Source organism: Megascapheus bottae, chromosome 15 (assembly GCF_031878675.1).
Source record: "Megascapheus bottae isolate mThoBot1 chromosome 15, mThoBot2.hap1, whole genome shotgun sequence".
Taxonomy (NCBI): Eukaryota; Metazoa; Chordata; class Mammalia; order Rodentia; family Geomyidae; genus Megascapheus; species Megascapheus bottae.
Window position 1 is genome coordinate 8,403,346 of NC_143523.1, and position 21,593 is coordinate 8,424,938.

General features: G+C 46.7%; 1 protein-coding gene across 7 annotated transcripts in view; it reads right to left on the reverse strand.

Annotated features, from left to right (window-relative positions):
• Positions 1-8,894: 8,894 nt before the first annotated feature.
• The window catches only part of Plpp4 (phospholipid phosphatase 4), a 208,398-nt gene continuing 195,699 nt past the window's right edge, over positions 8,895-21,593 (reverse strand). For 6 of the 7 annotated variants that reach the window (XM_090346866.1, XM_090346867.1, XM_090346864.1 and 3 more), the window contains 2 exons: positions 15,680-15,850; positions 8,895-9,430 (listed from right to left, as the gene is read on the reverse strand). In XM_090346866.1, the coding sequence (XP_090202992.1) occupies positions 9,231-9,430; positions 15,680-15,850 (371 nt within the window). In that variant the 3' untranslated portion in view covers positions 8,895-9,230. The remainder of the gene's footprint in view (positions 9,431-15,679; positions 15,851-21,593) is intronic. The other variant, XM_090346870.1, reaches the window with a different exon arrangement.

Genomic DNA, 21,593 nt, shown 5'->3' on the forward strand with positions numbered 1-21,593 from the left:
CACCATATACTTATATAGTTAGAGTGATTTCAAATCCAAAGCATGAGAAAATTAGATAGCAAATATTGACAAGCTCCAAGACGATGCACGTAGAGGATTTCACAAGGGAACTCCATTTGGATGGCAGTGTAGTTTTCCTTTTCTTTAGAGTAGGCATACTGTATAGTATTTCCACACTCATTTGATCACTGTGGTTTTGCAAACAACTGCCTAGCACAGCCTGTAGAAAGTAGTGGACACTAAGGCCATAAAAGAGGCCAGGAGCATGGCCTAGTGGTAGAGTGCTTGCCTAGCATGTGCAAAGCCCTGGGTTCAATTCTTCAGTACCACATACACACAAAAAAGCTGGAAGTGGTGCTGTGGCTCAAGTGGTAGAGTGCTAGCCTTGGGAAAACCCAAGGACAGTGCTCAGGCCCTGAGTGTATGCCCCAGGATTGGCAAAAAAAAAAAAAGAAAAGGAAAGAAAAAAGAGAAAGAGAGAGAGAGAGAGAGAGACAGAGAGAGACAGAGAGAAACAGAGAGAGACAGAATGCCAAGAATAGGAAGTAGGAGGAGAGATTATTATTTTTTTCCCAATGACACTTTTTTTTGGCCAAGCCTGGGGCTTGAACTCAAGGCCTGAGCACTGAACTTAGGTTTTTTTCCTCAAGGCTAGCACTCTACCACTTGAGCCACAGCACCACTTCTAGCTGTTTTGTTTTTTGGGGGCCAGTCCTGGGCATGAACTCAGGGGCTGAGCACTGTCCTTGGACTTTCTCAAGGGTAGAGCTCTACCACTTGAGCCTCAGCCCACTTCTGGCTTTTATGTATGTATGTATGTGGTACCGAGGAATCGAACCCTGGTCTTTGTGCATGCTAGGCAAGCACTCTACCACTAGGCCAAACTTCCAACCCTCCCAATGACACTTCTAAGTGATAGTTATGGGATGTTTATTTTGCTTCACTTCATTAAAAAATGTCAGCGTAGATGTGTTTGTTTTAAATGTTAAAATTCCCATTTCCAACACACACACACACACACACACACACACACACACACACACACACACGTCTCTTTATATGCAAAGCCGGGTGACAAAGCGAGTCTCTTCATTGCAAGGATGGCTGTATACTCTGAGGCTGTGCTAGTCTGTCTGAATGGCAGCACCATGATAACTAAGTGTTATCATGCTGCATGCTCTGCTCTGTCTTCTCCCATCTTCTCACTCATGTCACCATGTGGGTGGCAGTTTTCTGGCCAATAGTGATAAAACATAGTTTGGGACCGAGACACTTTTTGGTCCATCTCACTGTATCAAAGAGTTATCTGTGGCATACAGCACAGAGCCGCAAACATACGCTAATTAGAAGAGCATGGGAAATGTCCATGATTTAACTTGTACCCACCATTGTTCCCTGTGGGATTTGGGGAGGAAAGCAGTGGTCTCCTCATTACTGCCAAGCATTGTCCCAGTGTCCATTTTGGTGCTACTGCTACAGTTGCTTCCCTCCTGTGAACTTCTAAAAGCTGACTACATGTTCCCAAACAGCTTGAGCTTCTTTTAGCTATTCTATTAATATCGCTGCTCCATGTTCAAGAGTCAGTGCGATACACAAGATCTCAGGAGTTAGGCACTCTAACATGGTCCCCAGTGTTCAACTTCTTTTGTTAATTGCCCTGTGTGTTTAGTGTCAGCTACCATATTTCCAGAAGAAAACTCCCTCCCTCTCTGGAAAGCCCACTCGCCTATTAGGAAAGCTTAAGAGTGACTGATCTCTCTCTCTCTTACCTATTGGCTCTAATTCTTCTGTCTTACAAGGAACCAGTCTATTCAGGTGGCTACTCCATTTCAGCCCTGTAGCCATGCTAGCCCACCATCCCAGGTGTTAGGTGTTCTTTCATTGGACCAGAGATGCTGCCATAGAATTCCAACTTCAGTTAGTTTTCCTTTTTCCTTCCTTCCTTCCTTCCTTCCTTCCTTCCTTCCTTCCTTCCTTCCTTCCTTCCTTTCTTCCTTCCTTCCTTCTTTCCTTCCTTCCTTCCTTCTTTCCTTCCTTCCTTCTCCCTAACTTTCCTTTCCCTCCCCTTCTCTCCTCTCCTCTTCCCTCTACTTCCTTTTCTTTAGGCCTTTAATCAAAGTGTACATGACTTGGAAACATCGTTCAACACCAAAACAATTCCCTATGATTTCTTTGGAAATTCTTATCCTCAAACCTGCAACAGTTGATTATTGCCCCACAAAGGTAAGACTCTAGTCTGATTCACCTCAGAAATCATGGTAAGCAGTGAACACAGAGGTCTTATTCCCTCCCCCCCTTCATGCCCCCAGAAGTCGGTATCCACTGGAACCAGGCCTCAAATTTCTCACTTCTGGACACATTTGCTGGGATGTTGATCAGTGGTAAAGCACTTGCATAGCAAGTGCAACATCCTGGGTTCAATCCCAGTACCAAAAAAGAAAAGACAAAACAAAAAAGTGGAGCTAATACTTAAGACAAATTCTTGGTTCAATTCAGACAAGAAACTTTTTGATCTAATATAGCAGCTGGTAGAAGAAAAGCATTCCATTTTAATGAATTAAACTTGCAGGCGTCTCAGGCCTTCTCACTGTACACTGTGCAAATGTACCCTAAATGTGCACAACAGTGAATGACCACCACCTCGGAGTTGTGGTGCTGCTCTGTGTCAACACCAATGACCCTAGGACCCCTGGGTTCTTTGCATATCTCAGATCACATCTGTGTGTGGATTTGAGTGTACACTTATGTATTTATATCCCAGACACGTGGAGAAATTGGACTGCTATATCCCTACATTTTCCAAAATGACATAATAGGCATCGACGACAGGGTACAGCCATGGCTCTGAGCCATCAGAGCAAAACTGCAGTCCCAGCCCAGCTGAGTGCTCACAGCATGTGGGCCGATGGGCAGCGGCCATGGAATGCAAAACCAGAATGCTCAAGTGTTTAAGCATTCAGCCCGCATCCCTCAGACAGAAGAATTGTGTGCTAATGAGGGAGAAAGCTGACGACTATAAAGTTCCACTTTATTGGTTCCAAACATGAGTTGGATAAATGAAGTGCCGTGGCTGCTTGAGTGTGGAAGGTGCGAAAGGGAGCAGACCAGGAGCCAAGGATGCAAGGCAGCCTGCAAGGCAGGGCAGGCTTGGATAGAATCCCCTCCATGGGAAGGGATGGTGAGCAGGGAGGCAGTGGTCACAGACTCTGCATCAGGACTTAGATTAACTGGTGCTGGCCCTTGCCAAGAGCAGTGTCTTATACTCAGTCACACAGAAGGCAAGATCTAACCAAATGCAGCTGAAGATAAGAGAATGCTGAGAAGTTGAGGTCAGGCCTAGTTTCTCATGCTGCTGGGTCATCAGCTCATTCCCTACATATCTTGGCTCTGACTTCTTCTGGAAGGGGGTGGTCTGCCTACCAGCTGATACACTTCTACAGCTAGAGAGGGCTGCAGCGTCTCCAGGCTCCCATTCCATTCCTTCAGCAACCCCAGCCACAAAGAAGAGCATCTCCTTACCTGAGGTCCAGCCAAAGTGGCAAAAGTGAGTTCCAGCAAGTCGAATTAGCTGTAGGCCTCATGGTGCTCTCTTAACAAATCCCTGAGCTCAAAGAGATGTGATACCCTGATTAGCTAGGCCAGGTCACGTGTTCATTCCCCATGCTGGACTAGGGGTCAGCTGTCTATATTAGTTGGACAGTGATAATGAATGGGCCCTTGGAATAGTAGAATTCTACCAAGGAGAAAGAATGTTGAGAAAATAAAAGTAGGTAGCCACGACTGTAGAGAGGGATTAGTTATGAAAGTCAAGAGACTCCTAAATACAGGGCTTTATGGAGGCTTCACTTTTCACTGTCTCAAATCCACACAGTCTGAAGATTCCATCACAGATTTGGGCTCTGTTCTTTTCAGCTATCTTAAGAAGCCACCACTGTGACTATTTATCAAGTTTCCAATGTGAAATTATAAATCTTTCTGTTATTTTTGTTTACATTAGAAGTACCAGGGGCCATTGGTTCCAATTATGTGGATGCCTCTCCAAGTGTTGTATTCCTCTTAATGTTAGACAATTAGAAGAGACTGTTCTGAAAGGCACAGAATGGAGATAAAAGAGCCTCTTAGCTGGTGAAGTCATTGAAGAGGCAATGTCTTCTCTCTAGCAAGTCTCTTTGTCAGAGGGACTGACAGAGGGACTGAACTGGGCAGAAGTTCCTGTTAGGTCCATCCTACCATTTGATCATTTCAACTGATAGAAGCATTTGGAATGATGTTTAAAAAACAAAGAGGTCTTGTGACTCCTAGCAGCAGACCAGTGTAAATTAGAAAGGACCAGGCTTGGCTGTTGGTCATTCACCTAGCTGCCACTGCCGAACTATTTTAACTTTCTCCCCTAACCCTGCCATTCACTCCACAAATGTCTGGATACTGGCATATGGCTAGACAAGAGAAAGAAAAGACATGGAGTCTTTTCCATCAGTCCCTCATATCTGATCTGATTTTACAAGCTTCCACACTCATTGTCTCCCATAAACCTGTAGCTTTGCCATTTTACAGAGACTTGTGTAGGTTCACGTAGCTATACTGAGCCCCTCCCCAGTACGTATTATGGAATCATCTCAAAGGGAATGAGAGAACTGAAGATGCCTTGAAGATCCTGGTAGGTAGAGACATCTGCACAGCACAGAGAAGACAGCATCCATTCCGGTTTCACCCTACTGCACAGCATACTGTCTTACTCTAAGCCTTTGGAAACCATCGTCCTTCATCTCTTCTAAGGAGTCAAAAGGTAAAGCAGCTAAAGGGCTCCAGAGCATGAACAAGCCAACAGGGATTCAGAGTTTGTACAACCAAGAGGCTCTGTGCATCAGATAAGCCAACATTTTTAAGATCTTTCCCATTCTTCTTTTGGACAAGTTAGTAAGCAGCTCTTTGGGGGTGAATTGGGTTCCCTATGTAATCTAATGGATCCATGTAATCCTATGGATATAATTGTCCAAAACAGGAAGGTATTTTTTGAGCAAATGTGAGAGTGCCATGCATGATAGGTGTCAGGCATTTTTTTCTTTTTTTGTTGTTTTGTGTTTGTCAGTCCCAGGGCTTGAACTTGTGGCTCAGGCACTGTCCTTGGACACTTTTTACTCAAGGATAGTGCTCTGCCATTTGAGCCACAGCACCACTTCTGGCTTTTTCTGAGTACGTGGTACAAAGGAATCAAACCTAGGGCTTCATGCATGCTAGGCAAGTACTCTGCCACTAGGCTACGCTCCTGGCCCATTTTTCTAGGTGTTTTACATGCATTGGTTCGGTTCTTTTTCCTAGTTACCCTGTGGAGTAACAGTGTTATTGCCATTCTACAGATTAACAAACTGAAGAAGCCTGCCTACTGCCCATGGTGCACTGAGGAATAGACCTTCGAGCATCGATATGTGCCGTGGTTCAGATTCGAGCAATCCTCAGGCTATCACTCTTGCACATTAAGTCTACTTTTCTAATTCCAACCACAATTTGGGACTGATTACACACACACACACACACACACACACACACACACACACACACACAGTAGGAGACAGCATTTCAAAGTATTCCAAAGAGCATAAGAAGGGCACCTATGCTGGGCGAGGTGGCTCACGCCTGTAATCCTGGCTACTCAGGAGGCTGAGATCTGAGGATCCTGGTTCAAAGCCAGCCCAGGCATGAAAGTCAGCGAGACTCTTATGTTATCTCCAATTATCCACCAGAAAACTGGAAGTGGCGCTATGACTCAAGGAGTAGGGTGGTAGCCTTGAGCTAAAGAGCTCAGGGAGAGCTTACAGGCCCAGAGTTCAAGTCTCACAACCAACAAAAAAAGTGAAAAAGGAAAAAGAAGGCACCTGCACAATTCCATCCAATCTCAGTCCATCCTTTTCAATCCTGGTGAAGTGGGCAAAACATGTTAGGTTATTTTTTATTATTAAATTAACCTTGACTTTCAGTCCTCAGTCCAACCTCACTGGCCTATTGAAGAAGTTAGTCCCCATGAATTGAGCCTAAATTCAGTGAGCTGAATCCATACCCAACACCACAGGCTGGAAGGGATCTGGGAGCCTATGGGAGGGCAACATTTGGTGAACCTCATCATTTTTGTTTCTGAATAATTTATCCACTGCTGGAACCCACAGGGAGCTCTAAAGAGAAAGGTCCTGCTGCCTTTTTTGCCACTCTTGTTCCCATCTTTACTTCTTAGAAGTTGCCCCTTCCTCCCCGCCCCCCACCAAGGCCCTGGGTCTCTTTCCCTTACAGAAATTGTGGAAGTTCTCTCTCTATTTTCCACCATGCCCAAAGCCCAGCCACCTGCTTCTTTTATCAATCTAAACACCCAGCAATGTCCCTGCACACCCTTGGGCCATTAACACAGTGGACTCTGCGGGCCACAGCCCCTCCAGACCAAGGACTCAGAAACTCGGGCCCCGAAGTTAAGGAGACCAGAGATCTTCTCTCAGCAACAAGATCAGAACTCAACTAATATTTCAGTTGCCTTGTCCCCCCTTCATCAGCAAATGGGTGCTCACCATTATTTCTCCATCTTTAAGGAAATGAAGACCTGAGCGAGAAGGCAATTATACAACTTTCAAAGAGTTTTCTTACTGAAACAGCAGTATGAGAGATTCCTCCTTCCAGTTCTACAATAATGAGATGACAGAGCATGCTTCAAGGGACTTTCCTCTCTCCCAAGAGTTCTCTGTTCCACCGAAGAGCTCAGCCCTCAGGATGTGGGAGGCTAATGAAATCCTGGGGCAGCCAGCTCAACCCAGCATCCATCACACCATACACACCCACACAGCCACACCCACGACACACTCACACTTGATAGAGACAACACATGACTGGCAGGCTAGCAGGGAGAACAAGCAGAGGAGACAGACATACAGCAACAGAACCTCCTGAACCACTTTCAGGAGAATGAACCTTCCAGATCCTTCGACAAGGAAAAGACAGTAAAACATTCTGTTTTACTCAAGAAGGCTTACAGGAAGGACTGAAAGGCTACCTGGAGTCAAGAGTTCTGTTGCTTTTAAATGTCATCTCACATAGGTAACCGATGTGATGAACCCACCTTTTAGGAAAATAGCAAGTACCAAGGATATGCCATACACTGGTGTGCTTTTGCACCGGGCTGTGATGAGACAGAGGCTGGGGGAGGGGAGGAGCAGGGAGGGAATTCCTGCTCCCCAGAGGCTGGTTCTCTAGAGAAGGTAGAGGGGGCAGAGTGTTATTGGGAGGTAGGGAAACAAATTAAGAATTTTCTCACTGTTGTGAAGGTCAAGGTGCCCACAGGGTGGACCTCCCTGAGTCTGTGAGGAAGACTGTTTCCTTGGCATGCCAGTGGGCATCTACTTACCATTTTCCTTTCGGTGTAACTGTGTCTATCTCTTCTGATGGTGCAGGAGTCACTTGGGGGGGGAACGTGAGGACTTCCCCCCAGAGTGAAGCTTTTAACGTGCCTTGTGTGTACTTTTAAAGTTGCTTGCCCTTCGGGTAGCTGGTGTCATGTTTAGAAATGCTTTGACTTTGGTTGAAAGCTTTGGGCTTCACCAAAGTTTGCCCATCAAAAACATCTGATGTGGCTCACACCTGTAATTCTGGCTACTCAGGAGGTCGAGAACCGAGGATTGTGGTTCAAAGCAAGCCTGGGAAGAAAGGTCTCATGAGACTCTTATAGCCAATAAATGACTCAAATATACTGGAAGTTGTGCAGTGGAGCCACAGCTTACGTGGTAGAGTGCTAGCTTTGAGCACAAGGAGGCTCAGAGACAGCACGCAGGCCCCAAGTTCAATCCCCAGGACCAGAAAAAAAAAGTCTGATGGATGCTGAGTGCTGGTGGCTCACACCTATAATCTTAGCTACTCAGGAGGGTGAGATCTGAGAATTACAACTTGAAGCAAGCCCGGGTATTCATGAAGCTTTTATCTCTGATTAACCAGCAAAGAGCCAGGAATGAAGGTGTGGCTCAAGTGGTAGAGTACCGGCCTTAAGGGAAAAAGCCAAAGCTTGAGGCCCTAAGTTCAAGCCTTAGTACCAGCACTCACACACATCTAATGGTGTCTCTGGCAGGCGCTTCTACTGGGTGCTCAGCTGACAACTTACACAGATACTTATATCTTTCACAGTAAAGTCTGTTTGATACTCTCTGGCCACCAAAGATGCATCCTCTGGCTGCCTGAGCCAGGCCTAGGAGGGTGGAGAGCCCTTTGGCACAATTGACTGCACCTAAGAGGGTGAAGGAAATGCTGTCATCTTCAGAAAAGGAGCACTATACTGAGATAGAAAAAAATCGACTGACTGGTCGATCTTAACCATGCAGAGACATGAGGTCCTACCCAGCACCCGTTCTTTCTGTTCACGTCCCTTCTCCCTGGGCTCTGCCACAGAGGGTGCTGGCTTGGAATAGGCTTCTGCTGCTACCAGTACTTCTTAGAGCAGTGTTCTGCAAGGTGCAGATCCCAATAGGGAAAAACTCTAAACCCACAGCTACCTCTAACCCAGTCATCACCCAGCAACTTCCTTTCAGTGAGCCCATAGCACTCATTTCCTGGCTTGTAAAATTAGTCACCCCATTCTAGGAGCAGTAGAACTCTCAGGAAGGGGATGGGCTACATACAGAACTGGCTCCCAAGTCTAGACAGGAAGGATGTAAGATTCCATCAGGAGACAACTGCGAATGACTGTGTGTCTTTAATTCATTACTCTTAGTGGAGGTCTGTGGTCAAATCCTTGGAAGCCAGTGAACCACAGAGCCTGCACTCAGCGGCAGCTGCACGCACTAGGGAAAGGTGACAGCCCACACAGAGCCCTGGCTTCCAAGCCGATTAGGCCTTGAATACCCTAGGACAGAGCTGGAAGAGAAAAAGCCCAGTGTCCAGGTGGGAGGTTTTATTATGTTTCACAATGATGAAAAGAGAGGGAGGTGGTGGCTGCAGTGAATATTTTAGATGGCAGAATTGGCCAAGCTCTACCCACCCCACCCTGGAGCCTCTGTCCTGTCCCTGGATCTCTCAGAGATCCTTCCCCTTGTCCTAACCTTACAAATTCAAAAACGCTGAGAGGAGATAGGAAGAGCAGGAAGAACACCACTGGCACAATGGAAGCAGAAGATGGAGGGGCGGGGGCTCCGAGGGCTGGATGAAAAACGCGCTACGGAAAACCATCTCCACTGGGTGGAACAGTGTCTGGCCTCCCTGGAGACACATCATACAGGGCCCTCAGTGACCCCCTCGAGAGGCACGCTGGACACACTGTCAGCCGTGGGCCGCTCCTCCTTCTTCAGCGAGGTGGGGACCCGGAGGCTAACGTAGGACTTATGACACGCCATATTGGCCAGAGGAGGGTAGTGCTGTCGGTAGCAAATGTAGGCAAAAATGAGGCCAATCACTCCACCGACGAGAGAATCTAGGTGGGAGAGACAAAAAGGAAACAGGAAATGTGTTACTTTCCCTTCAGATCCAGCCAGTGCGGAAGAAGAAAGATTGCTCAAGGTGCAAATAAATCTTGGTGGCTTCTGCCTCGATCATTTACCACTTCTTCTTTACCACTCCATCTTCTCTTCTTTAACTCACACCTGAGCCGTGCATGAGCTCATGCTTCCATTCCCAGTCTTCAAATCAAATTCACTCTGGGAGATTCCCAACCACCTTGGTTACAGGTTAGCATCTTTCCTCATAGGTCTAAAATTGCTTTTTCAGAGAGACAAGTCTCACCTGCTGTGGTGGCGTGAGAACCCTGGGGGTCCACGGGTCTCTACCTGGAGGAAAATGATTTCCCAGAGAGGAAATGAACCCGAGTCACAAAGAGAAAACAGCATTTCACCATACACCAAGGTTGGCAAACTCAGCCGACCTGTGAGGGAAGAGCCTCAATCCTGTGGATGAGCTGCGGATCTCACCACGTCAAGGAGAAGCTAGGAGAAGATGGGATAGGAGGAAATAGGACCCTTCACCAAGGGGCAACCAGCAGCCAGAGTCTGCAGCCAGTGTTCAGACAGAGAAAATGGTCCATGCCAAGGGACCCCACTCAGTGTGCACATGTGTAATAGGATCCCCTCTCTCATGTTCTTGTCAAAATATGCTAGCACAATGAAGATCCTCTTCTAAGCAAAAGAAACCTGGAACACCCAAGATGGCTGTCATGCTAACTGCTGTTCTCCGTGCTTTCACTTCCACATTTATTATCCTGTTGAATCGCGAAAACTTGCTATGGACAGGGAGCATGAGCCCCGTGATACCCTGAAAAACTGAGCTTGAATCCTGCTGTACCGATTGCGCAGCTCGTGCTGGTTCAAGGGGCTGGACCCCGATGGTTCTACTCTAGGCTTGATAGCTACATGATTCGTGGAGGGCCCAGGGCTGAGGTGGTGCCCGCCTGCTCAGGTGAGAGGCAACTGGGTTCCCCAAGGGCCAGTGCTCAGGGAGGTAGGTTCCCAAGCCTTCCTGGACGCTATGCATCCAGAAAGACCTCAGCTTAAGTCTCTCCGTTTAACTGAGAGACTTGGTTTAATTCTCTGTTTAATTCTTGGTTTAATTCCCTCTCCTGCAGAGGGAATTTTGAGTAACTGTCAAACTAATGTATCTTTCCAGAAGAAAAACAGATTGCTCAGCATACAGACATGTGTCATGCTTACAAGTTTGCTTTTAATCTTACAGGTACCTAGACTCTATCTAGTGCTATCAAAATAATGTTTGAGGACTGGAGAGGATTCTGCGTGTCATTATCTTTCATAGGAATGTTTGCACTTCAGGCATTCACAGGAGGCGAACAGAAAAACAACGTATGCCAGAATGCATAGCTTTAACTTCTTTTAAATAAATGTAGCACTTCAATTCATGTAATTTTCATGATCTACAATAGCAAAGTATTAGTTGAGGTGAGGTCTTCTAAACTCTTCATCCTGGCTGGCCTCAAAGTATGTTCTCCCCTATCTCTGCCTCTCAAATAGGAAGAATTTCAGGCAGGAGCTACCACACCTAGCTAGTATTATTTTACTACTAAAGATCATGCTACATAGCATGCCAAAATAAGACTCTACCCCTGTTATTCTACCCTGTTCCTCTAGCACTGGGAAGAGGGGGGCTCGATACCTCCCCATCCTCAATCCCACATGGACCTCAACTATCTCAAGTTGTAACCTCTTCAGTGCGGCCATCATTTCACAGCTCTTTAAATAAGCTTCTAATGAACTTAAGGAGTGAAAAATAAAACCCACATTTATTGCCCGAAAACTTCACTAAAGATGCTTGAGCGGGGCCACGAGACACAGTGGACACGATTAAAGGAAGCAGCTGTTCCCATGAAGAATCTCTTCACATAATCTATGGTCACCAGACCCCAAAAATGTGCCAGATTTTTTTCTAGTTCAAGGTCATCAGTTTACTGTTTTGTCTAGCTCGAGGGGAGGGTTGGTATTTTTATTAGCATCTAAAAACGACCCAAAACATTTGCAGCTAAGCCAATGACCAGCAAACGGATCAAAGAACAGAACCTAAAAAGAACACTCCCGTTTTCTGTGGCTCAGCACTGCACGAGATGGCTCATTGATCAGAGACATCAAACCATTCCAGGCATCTGTTTCTCGGGTTCACCAATGCAGCAGTGTGGCAGGAAGTGCCAGTTCCTGCTGGAGCTGCTTTCCTCTCCACGGATGGAGGACAAGTGCTATCAGGGAGGCACAGGGAGCACTCAGGACTATGCAGGGCCTTACCCAGGAGCCATGGGAGGCACAGGAAGCACCCAGGACGGTGCAGGGCCTTATCCAGGCTGCCCGCCAGCAAAACCAGTCAGGACTACAAAGGGGCAGACAGCATCCCCGAATGACTGTCTTCGAGAGAACCCATCAAGAGCCTCAAGAGGACAAGTGCTCTGTCAGTGAGCTCACATCCCTACCCTGGGGACAGAACAGCAGGCAGGGGACACGGTTGCCTTCACTTGGGATTAACTTCACCCCAAACATGGTGGCAACCGACAGACAGAAGGGCACAGAAAAGAAATCAACAGACCACACACACTGTCTCCGGAACATAAAATGCTGCCCTTTCCTTCCTGAGTACGGATGTCATTCTGTACCCACCGTCAGGCTTGAGGGCCCCCGTCCAGAGCACAAGGCTCCACCAACAACCAACACGCAGCTCTGTCATCCCAGAGTTTCTAATCCGAAGGGGCAAGCCAGACACTAAGTCAGGAGAGCCCAGCTTTGAGCTGACGTGGTGATGCAGTGGTGCAACACAGTCTTCAGTGAGCTGGCGAGAGCTGGACTGGAGCGCAGGTTCTGTTAATGACCTGGCCAGTGGGTCAAGACCTAGAGAAGGAGCAAGCAGATCCCAGGGCAAATGGTGGCAAGAAAGGCACCTGTCACGTTCCAGGCAGAGAGGGAACAGAATGCATGAGGCTCCCAAGATAGGAAGGAAAAGAGTCAGCAAATCTGAGAAACCAAAGCTTGCCCTATCTTTTAACATGAGGGCTATGGATAGTGGGACACATGGTGACGCCACCTGCTGAAAGAGATAGAAAAGAACACAGCCCCTGAATCTACCACCTGTGCACCCCAAACCTGATGATCTGTGCCACATTCCCCTCCCGCCCTCCCTCCTTCCCTCCTTCCTTCCTTCTTCATTAGTGACCAACAACAAATGGATTCCACTGGTACTGGAAACAGTGACTCTAACCCAGGCAGCCTAGAAACGGAATCATTACTTATACAACAAGCCGAAGCTCACCCCCCCCTGCTTCATGAAAGGACCTCAAAGGTTTAGCACAGGAAAATGCCAGGCTAGGCTCACCTGCTCTGACGGCTACAAGCACAAGGGTTTCTGAAGCTGTGTTGTCAAATCTCTGGCAGAAGCACATGCCCGGATGTCACCATGGCAACATGCAGCATCACTCAGCTGGCTCGGCTGGGAACTGTGTCTGCCTTGGGCAGACCAGGACACTACAGCAACATTCAGCTCTGGCCAATACAACCACTCTTTGTGATTTTTGGAGGAGGGTTCTTTCAATTCTTTCTACTACTAGTGAAGTGTTCAGCTTTTAGACTGAGTAATTTACGTAGCAGAGAGGATCTACTCAGCACCTCACAGGCTGGTGGGTAGCAGCTATGGCTGTCTTTCTTCATAAGATGGCCAGGCACACAGGCACAAGAAAGAGCCAAGTGAATGAGTGAATGAATGTTTAAAATACAATTTTTAAAAAACTTATTTTTGACAAAATACCTTACAGAGAATGTGTCTTATATTAAACCAGCTGTATGTTCCTGGAAGAAACTAAGGTATGGTGGTAGACTGCCATTTCCCTAAAGTATCACAGAAAGACAGAAAGATGAGACAGAGGAGAAGGAAGAGGAGCCTTCCTTGCTCCTTCCTTCCTCCCTCCCTCCCTCCCTTCCTTCCTTCCTTCCTTCCTTCCTCCCTCCCTCCCTCCCTCCCTCCCTCCCTCCCTCCCTCCCTCCCTCCCTCCCTCCCTCCCTCCCTCCCTCCCTCCCTCCCTCCCTCCCTCCCTCTCTCTCTCTCTCTCTCTCTCTCTCTCTCTCTCTCTCTCTCTCTCTTTCTTTCTTTGTGCTAGGATCTTTTCCTACTTTTGTCCAGGCCAGTCTTATACTGTGAGCCTCCAACCACTACCTCCTGAGTGGCTAGAACTGCATGTATGTAGCACCATGCCCAGCCCTGGAAACCTTCTGTAACACACATTTCCATGCAGGACATTGCCCCTAAATGGCTGTGTTTCCAGGACTAACACTCTTGCAATCTGCAACTTATATACGTGAGTATATTGCTGGTTGGTCCTCACCACCTAGTCAGGGAAGCAAGAAGACAATGGCAACCATCCTGAAAGCTGCCACACCAGACCGCAGTGTCTATGAGGGAGAGGGATGCTTTCTAGCTTTTGCCATGGTGGGAATGAAGGCTTTCTTCCCTGAGATCCATCATCCTGCGACCCACCTAGAGGTGCATACTCTTTCTGATAAATCAATGCCAGGTACTCCAAGCTGCTCCAACTGACCTGTGATTCAAGAAACTAGTGTTGGTTGAATGATTACTGCCAAGCTTGCTGCTCCCTGAGGAAAGCCTGGACCTGGTCTGGGGTGTGGGGGCTCTGTGCTATGCCCTGTGGTGGGCTCATTCCCAGCTGAGACTCTCCCCCCACAGCCCCCTAGCTAAGAACTGCAACCTCACCAGTGTGCCAGGAGGGGCAGATGCTAGTTTCCGTTGCTCTCTGTTCTTTTCTGCATTTACATTCTCTAGTGTGCTGGTGTAACAGTTTAAACACACACACACACACACACACACACACTACACACACATGCATGTACACACACACACACACACACACATATGCACGCACACTCACCCCAGAGTGAATCACAAAGGCACAGAACATTGAACGGGGATCATGGATGGAATTCTCCAGCTTTCTGGTAACCTAAAAGCCAGCATGGCACAGACATGGGGCTACTAGGGGCATGGGACTTCCGGGAGATGAGCTCTTAGAGGGAGGAGGTTGGACCCGAGGCTAGAATGGACCAGAAAAACTGGGCAGGGTGAACCCCCCAGATAAAATGGAGAGAAGCGACCTCAATGAGGGATTACGCTCACCTCTCTGTCCTGCTTCTCTACCATTTGAATGAACCTGGCAGGGGAGGGATGGAGGCCTGGAGGGGAAGAAAGCACAATTCCACAGGCAGCCAGATACAGAACCAGAAAGAGGAGGAGAGGCAATGTCCACAGCAGCAGGGCCTGGGGAAGGAAGGGGCGGATTGGGTCTCAGGCTGGTTGTGGAAGCACATTCTTACAGGCAAGCTGGGGTAGAAATACCTCATTGGCTTTGTTTAAAGTCAGCCCCTGCAGTGCAGCTCTTGACCACAGCCCCTTAGATGTCAGACACCGCCAAGGGCAGGCTGGCTACTGACCTTGCTGACCCTGGCCAGCTACTCCAGACTTCCAACTCCTAGCTCACAGTGGCCTAATCATGACCCAAAATAGCCCTTTGGGAATCTGCTGCCCCAGAGGTCCCAGGCCTCCTGTGGGCCTCACTTCTGCCTGTTTTCTGTGTGTTGGGGGGGGTAGGGCATGTGAGGTGTTCATCTTCCTGGTGGATTGTGAGCTGCAGCTGTGACAAGGTCTAGTTACATTCCAGGACTAAGCTCCTCACTTCTTTTCTGTGATTTCGAATTTAACAAATATCCCTGAATGGACACATCTGTATGACTCATTTCAACCTTGCAGTTGCCACCAGGAATGTTACTGGGTGGGACACATTCTTTGAAATAGCCTCCACAGTGAGAAACACACCCTTTGGACTGGTTTGGCCCAGGAGATGGGCCAGGTCTAAAGATAGGGGCAAGTGATCCAGCTGGGAAATCTATGGGAAACCCAGGGTGAGTCAACACTGAGGGCCTGACCTTCTGACAGACATCAAGCACAAAGGAGGACAAGAAAGAGCTCCACTTTTCTTCAGCAGGAGCAGCATGAAGGCAAGAACTTACACCCATAGGTATGTTTGCTTCAAAACTATATCCATTCTGTCATCTCAGCCCACTCTGGATTCTGGCAGTGGGCGTTCAGTCCTCCCCAGCTGCGTCCATCTCTACACACATCCCTGGAGAAGGGGTCTGGACCTCTGTGAGCACTGGGTGGGCTCTAAGATGGGACTCACCTTGCCAGTGGTGTTTGTAGTCGCACATGCGGGACAAGGCGATCATCATGGCACAGTACAGGGGCAAGATGGCGGCACAGAGCCTCCAGCTCTTCCCCCGTCCACTTTCAGTGAAGCAGTGCAGCTTGCCTGCCAGGTAGAACGTCGTAAAACCAAGGCCCGAAAAGGCAACTGCCAAAGAGAAACAGTGGGAGTTAGTTTAGCAGGCGGTGAGTGGCAGGGACGGAGTGTCTTGGGCATCCCGTCTGTCAAGGCTATAGAGGCCCCAGGAACCACTGAGATAGTCGATGCTCCTTTTAGAACCATACTGGAATACCTTTCATCTGTGAGTATAGCTTTTCAGGCTTAAACACAACCAAAAGCTATTCTAGCTCATTCACTCATTCATTCATTCATTCACAATCAGAAGTGGAGCTGTGAACGCTCTTGGTGTCCAAATGACCCCCACATAGAGATGATAATTGAGATGGAACTGCTCTCATTTGTCCTGATCATCGATGCTGTACACAAGCATCAAATGACCACACTACCCCATAAATATGTACAAACACTGTGTCCATTCAAGAAAAAGAACTAATTCGGATCAAAAAACACACAGCTGGAGTTGAACGCGGTTTAAGATGGGTCCCCAAAGGTATAGAACAATGGCCCTCAGCCCTGACTACACATGAAGTCATTGTTAATACCTGAAAAACTTAAAAACAACTACTGACAGTCAGTTTCCATTGCCAGACATCTGTCTATAGTGTTCTGGCACACTGCCTGCATTACGTGTGGCTCCTGCATGATATATCTGCAAATGTGCATGGATTTATGCATGCGTCCATGCATGCGTGAGTATCTGAGCTGGCTAAGTGGTTCTAATGGCAGCGGTGAGTGATCTTGGAGACTTTATGTGGAAGCCAGGTGCCACAGCTGCTCATATTTTCTGGATGACAGCTACACCCAAACTTTTTTCTTGATTAGAAAATACCCCCGAGGCAATAGAGATCCTGGGTATCTAATGCTCTAGTGACTTAGTGACACAGGCGTTACAAGTACTATGTCAGTACGTTCACAACTTTAAGAGACTGCCAGAGCCTCAGCTTGAGCACCATGAGGGACTTTGTCACTAGTAGAGACTGTCAGTCCTACCTCCAGATCTAGCTAGTGAGTCAGAATCTTCATGTCACAGTATCTGGAGAATTCTGGCTCTCCAGCACATTCATCCTCTTTATAAGAGATCGCCCAGGGTCTATCTCAAGGAAACAGCATCAACTATAATATGGGGAGGGGGAGTCAGGAAGATGGTCTACTCCAAATATTTATAAATGTCAAAATGGTCCATCCAGGACATAGATAAACTGAAAGTAACATTTCTATCAGACAGTAAAACATCACAAGAACCAAGATTACATAGCCATATGGACATACTTAAATATTATGTTAAATAAAAAGATCAAAATCTGTCTATAGATTCAAGACAAATGTGATTAAAGAAATTAAAAGTAAGTAACTGGAAGCTTTGTAAATTATATCTGAAAATAATGTATCTCCTTAAAAGGGATCTTGGTTTTCAGCATAAGTTTATAGTAAACCTCAAAACAAAACAAAATCAAATATTAAGCCAGATTTGTCCCAGGTATAAAATGAAGCCTAGCTGGGCACACTGGTGGCTCATGCCTGTAATCCTAGCTACTCAGGAAGGCTGAGATCTGAGGATCACAGTTGTGATCAAAGTTCAAAGTCAAGAAAGCCTGTGAGACTCTTACTTTCATTAACCACCTAAAACACAGAAATGAAGCTGTGGCTCAAAGTAGTAGACTGCTAGCCTTGGGCACAAAAGCTTAGGGACAGAGTCTGGGCCCTAAGTTCAAGCCCCATGACCAATAAAAGACAATAATAATTATAATAATGATGCTTAAGGAAACACACAGGCATAGAAACAATGCACTGAAACTATTCTGACATTGATCAGTGCTCAAACAGCAAAGCATCTACTAGATTCCAGCATCTATTAGACATTGTGCTAAGACTATGTAAGACATCGCACTGCCCAGGCCCATTCTGGATGGATGGAGATTAAGTGTTCTAAAGTAGCTTCATTTGGCCACAATCCTAGCAAGAGCAAGAGCTTCTTAATTCCCATCCAAAATGCACTTTTCTCTGTTCTGTGTCTTTATTCACTCTCCCACGGGATACCAGCATGGGGAGGAAGGCAGCTGACACCCATCTCCATCACTGCTGGCCCGTTCTGAGCTCTTCCAAGAGGAAGGTGGATTTTATTCAAATCAGACGGCTTAGCAAGTCTATCCATCCAATTATTCTGAGTGTGGAGAGTTGGAAGACACTATCCTTGTTGGGTTATAGTTTAGAAAAGTCTTCAAGACTGTACTCCAAGGAGATTACCTGGAGGGGGTTTGCCAAATTGGGATCTCAAACAAGTGCTAAAAAGTCAATGAAGTCCAAGTGCTGGTGGTTTATGCCTGTGCCTATAATCCTAGCCACTCAAGAGGCTGGGAACTGAGACTCCTGATTCAAAGCCAGCGCAGGCAGACAAATCCGAGGTCTTACCTCCCATTAAACCCATGAGAAAAGACAAAAGTAGAGGCATAACTCAGGTGGTAGAGCACCAGACTTCAACAACAAAAAAAAAAGTCTAGCAAGAGCAAAAGGCCCTGAATCCAAGCCCCAGTACTAACACATACAACAAAATTCAAGTGAACACAGAATGGTTATTGAGCAGGAATCCATATGCATCCCCATAAAAATAACTCAGAGACTTTAAGACAGTTGAGGCATCAACTCAAGGAAGCAGTCCCACCTGCACTCTGGGGGCTGTCAGAAGATGCAGACGCGAAGGGACTGTGTCGCCTGCCTAGAGCTGAGGTCCCCAGCCTCCAACCCACCCACTTGCCCCAGCTGTTCTCATATGGCCTTGCTCTTTAAAGCACAGGTTAAGTATCTTCTCTTTCTCACAAGAGAAGGCAGCACACACCACAGCCCCTCCATACCACTGAATACTCTGCTCTCTGCAAACCAGAGGTGGGAGTGGGTGAGTAATAGGCTCTGTATTGTTTTGTTTTAAGTGCTAGTACTGAGGTTTATATTCATTTTTGCTTGGGTTTCTTTTGTTTTGTTCAAAGCTGGCATTCTACTGTTTAAGCCATGTCTCCACTTCTAGGTTTTTGCTGGTTAACTGGAGTCACACAGACTTTTCTTTCCAGGCTAGCTTTGAACCACAATCCTCAGACCACACTTCCTGAGTAGCTAGGATTACAGTCATGAGCCCCCCATGCCTGACATTTCACAGACATTTACAAAGGCTGATTGCAACAGCCTAGGGCTTGCAAGCATCCAGCCCCTGCCGGCCTTCTGCAACATGTGCTAGCAGACGTTTGCACAGGTAAATCCCCGCTGTGTGCTTTACTTCCCTAGATGACAGGAGGCAGCTCCAATTTCATGCACGGACTTGTCATTTACTCCTCGATACTTATATAAAGTTATTGAACTGACATAATGTTCTTTGACAAAGGACTTCTGAAGTGATCCCTCTTGGCCTGAGAGATATGTCAAAACAATGGGAAGTTCCGGTCCTTTGCACTTCTGCTTTTGTAATTGCCATGGAGTCAGAATTAGATTGTACCAAGCAGTACTGACTCAATAGGATTCCTCTTGTGAGGACGCAGGACACACATGCCCATCAACTACTCTGCCCTGAGATCACAAGCTCAGATCCAAATTCATCCCAGAGCACAAGAAACCAGGAAAGTCAATGAAGTTTTCCAACTCAAGCCATATAGCATTGTATTCTCAGAACACACACGCTTGAGTTCTGTGGTGATCGTGAAATCTTTTGTTCTAGCCCGGATCAAGTTAGATGATGTCCATGTCAAATGAGAATCCATTTTCCCTTTGTTTTATTATTATTAAAAATCTTTAGTAAGCACAAGGGTTGCAGTTACATAAATCAGGCGAAGGGAGTTTGGATAATGTCACCCTTCCCTCATTCTCCCCCAGTTTTCCCCTCCCATCTCACCCACAGGTTGTATAGCTCATTTTGTCTCTGTAAATGCAAGTCTGACTTTCAGCTCAATTAAGAACCAAAACTGAGCCAGATATTGAGCCATCATTTTCCACTCTCAGCCTCTTCTATAGCTAAGATTATAGTCTTGAACCACTGAAGTCAGCCCAGATAGAAAAATTCATGAGACTTTTATCTCCAATTAATCAACAAAAAGTCAGAAATGAGGCATGGCAGGAGTGGCAGAATGCCAGCCTTGAATGAAAAAGCTAAGCAAGAGTGTGAGGTCCCGAGTTCAATCACCAATACCAGCGCACAAAAAGAATCAAAACCAAGACAGCACATTGCCCATTTTGGAAGATGGAGATTATAAGACATGGGATAAATGCATCCATATTTTGTAAACATTGATAATAACTGCATAGGAGTAGGAAAATTTCAAGCCAGTAAGGATGAAAGGGGTTCAAGAATCTGCCTCTGTTTGGTAGCCAACTTGTTCTCGGATGTTCCAGTGTTTGAAACACATGCGTGTGTGAGAGCACACACACATGCCTTCAGCACTCCTGGAAAGGAAGCACACACAGGGACGTGTGGAAGGAGCAGATGCCCCTCACTTTCAGAGCCCATCAGCTTGAAGCAGCTGGCAGGAAATAGATGTGGATCTGTGTGTGGATAGAAAATGTGATCTCAGGAAGAAGACGATGTAAAACGATGGCTTCCCTCTGTTTCTTGAAGGCCAGATGTTCACTTGCTCTTATCGAAGACAGCAGATGAGAAGAGCATCAGAATTAATGGATCTAGTCCAGGAGGTTATGCACAGCACATCATGTGAACAGAGCTATCAGCCTCTCTGATGATGCCAAACACCATCACTGAATCTCCCCCATGAAAGAGCAAGGGGTGATGACTCTCCCTTGCAAAGAAAGATCTACTCACTGTACCAGCTACGGTGCAATGATGACCCATTCCTTTCTTCCCCAGTTGACTTTCAAGCAAGTAGGAAATCTTCAGTTTCTTTCTTTCATCTTCTGTTATTCCTTAGCTTTTTTGCTGGAGCCCTCTACTTAAGCACTTCTGGCTTTGAAGATAAGAGTCTCACAGACTTTCCTTCCTGAGTTAGTCCTGAATCCTAATCCTTAAACCTCAGCCTCCTGAGTAGCCTGGTATGAGCACCAGAAATCTTGGGCTTTAATGATTATAAAATATGACAAATTTGGCAGGAAATATCTTTTTAAAAAACGAGTTAGTTGGGAGCTGGAAGCATATGCCTATAATCCCATCTACTGGGAAGGCTGAGATCTGAGGATTGAGGTTTGAAGCCAGCCAAAGAGAAAAGTCCTCATCCTACCTCCAATTAACTCCTCAAAAACCAGAAACACAACTGCAGCTTCAAGTAGTAGAGAACTAGCCTTGAGCACAAGAGCTCAGGCACAGCGCCAGGCCTTGAGTTCAAGCTGCATACCCCCCCCCCACACACACACGAAAAAAAAGAAAAAGAGGCAAACAGAAAGACAGTTTCTGTTTTTTTCCTGTTGTATTTTTTACTTCTGCCAATTATAGTAAAATTTTTAGACAAAGATGAGTATTCTGTAGACAGAATTGTGCTTTGTTGAGTCAGTGTATAAAGGTAGCTCACTGAGCTAGGATCTCTTTCTCCGAGAGAAAAGGAGAACGGGGAGTAGGTAAACAACTCACTGTTGAAGAGCATTTCACAGTGGATGCAAACAGCTCCACAAGACCCTCCCAGGCCCTGGACATGGGAAGCAAGCATACTGTACCACCATAGCAGAAGCGGTGTGGGTGCTGGAAGAGGACGAGCCGACTCTGCCATTAACAGTATACATCATCTTGAGCAAGCTGCTTCTCCCCTCTAGGATTTAGTTTCTACTCTAAAATGAGAGGCTGAGTCAG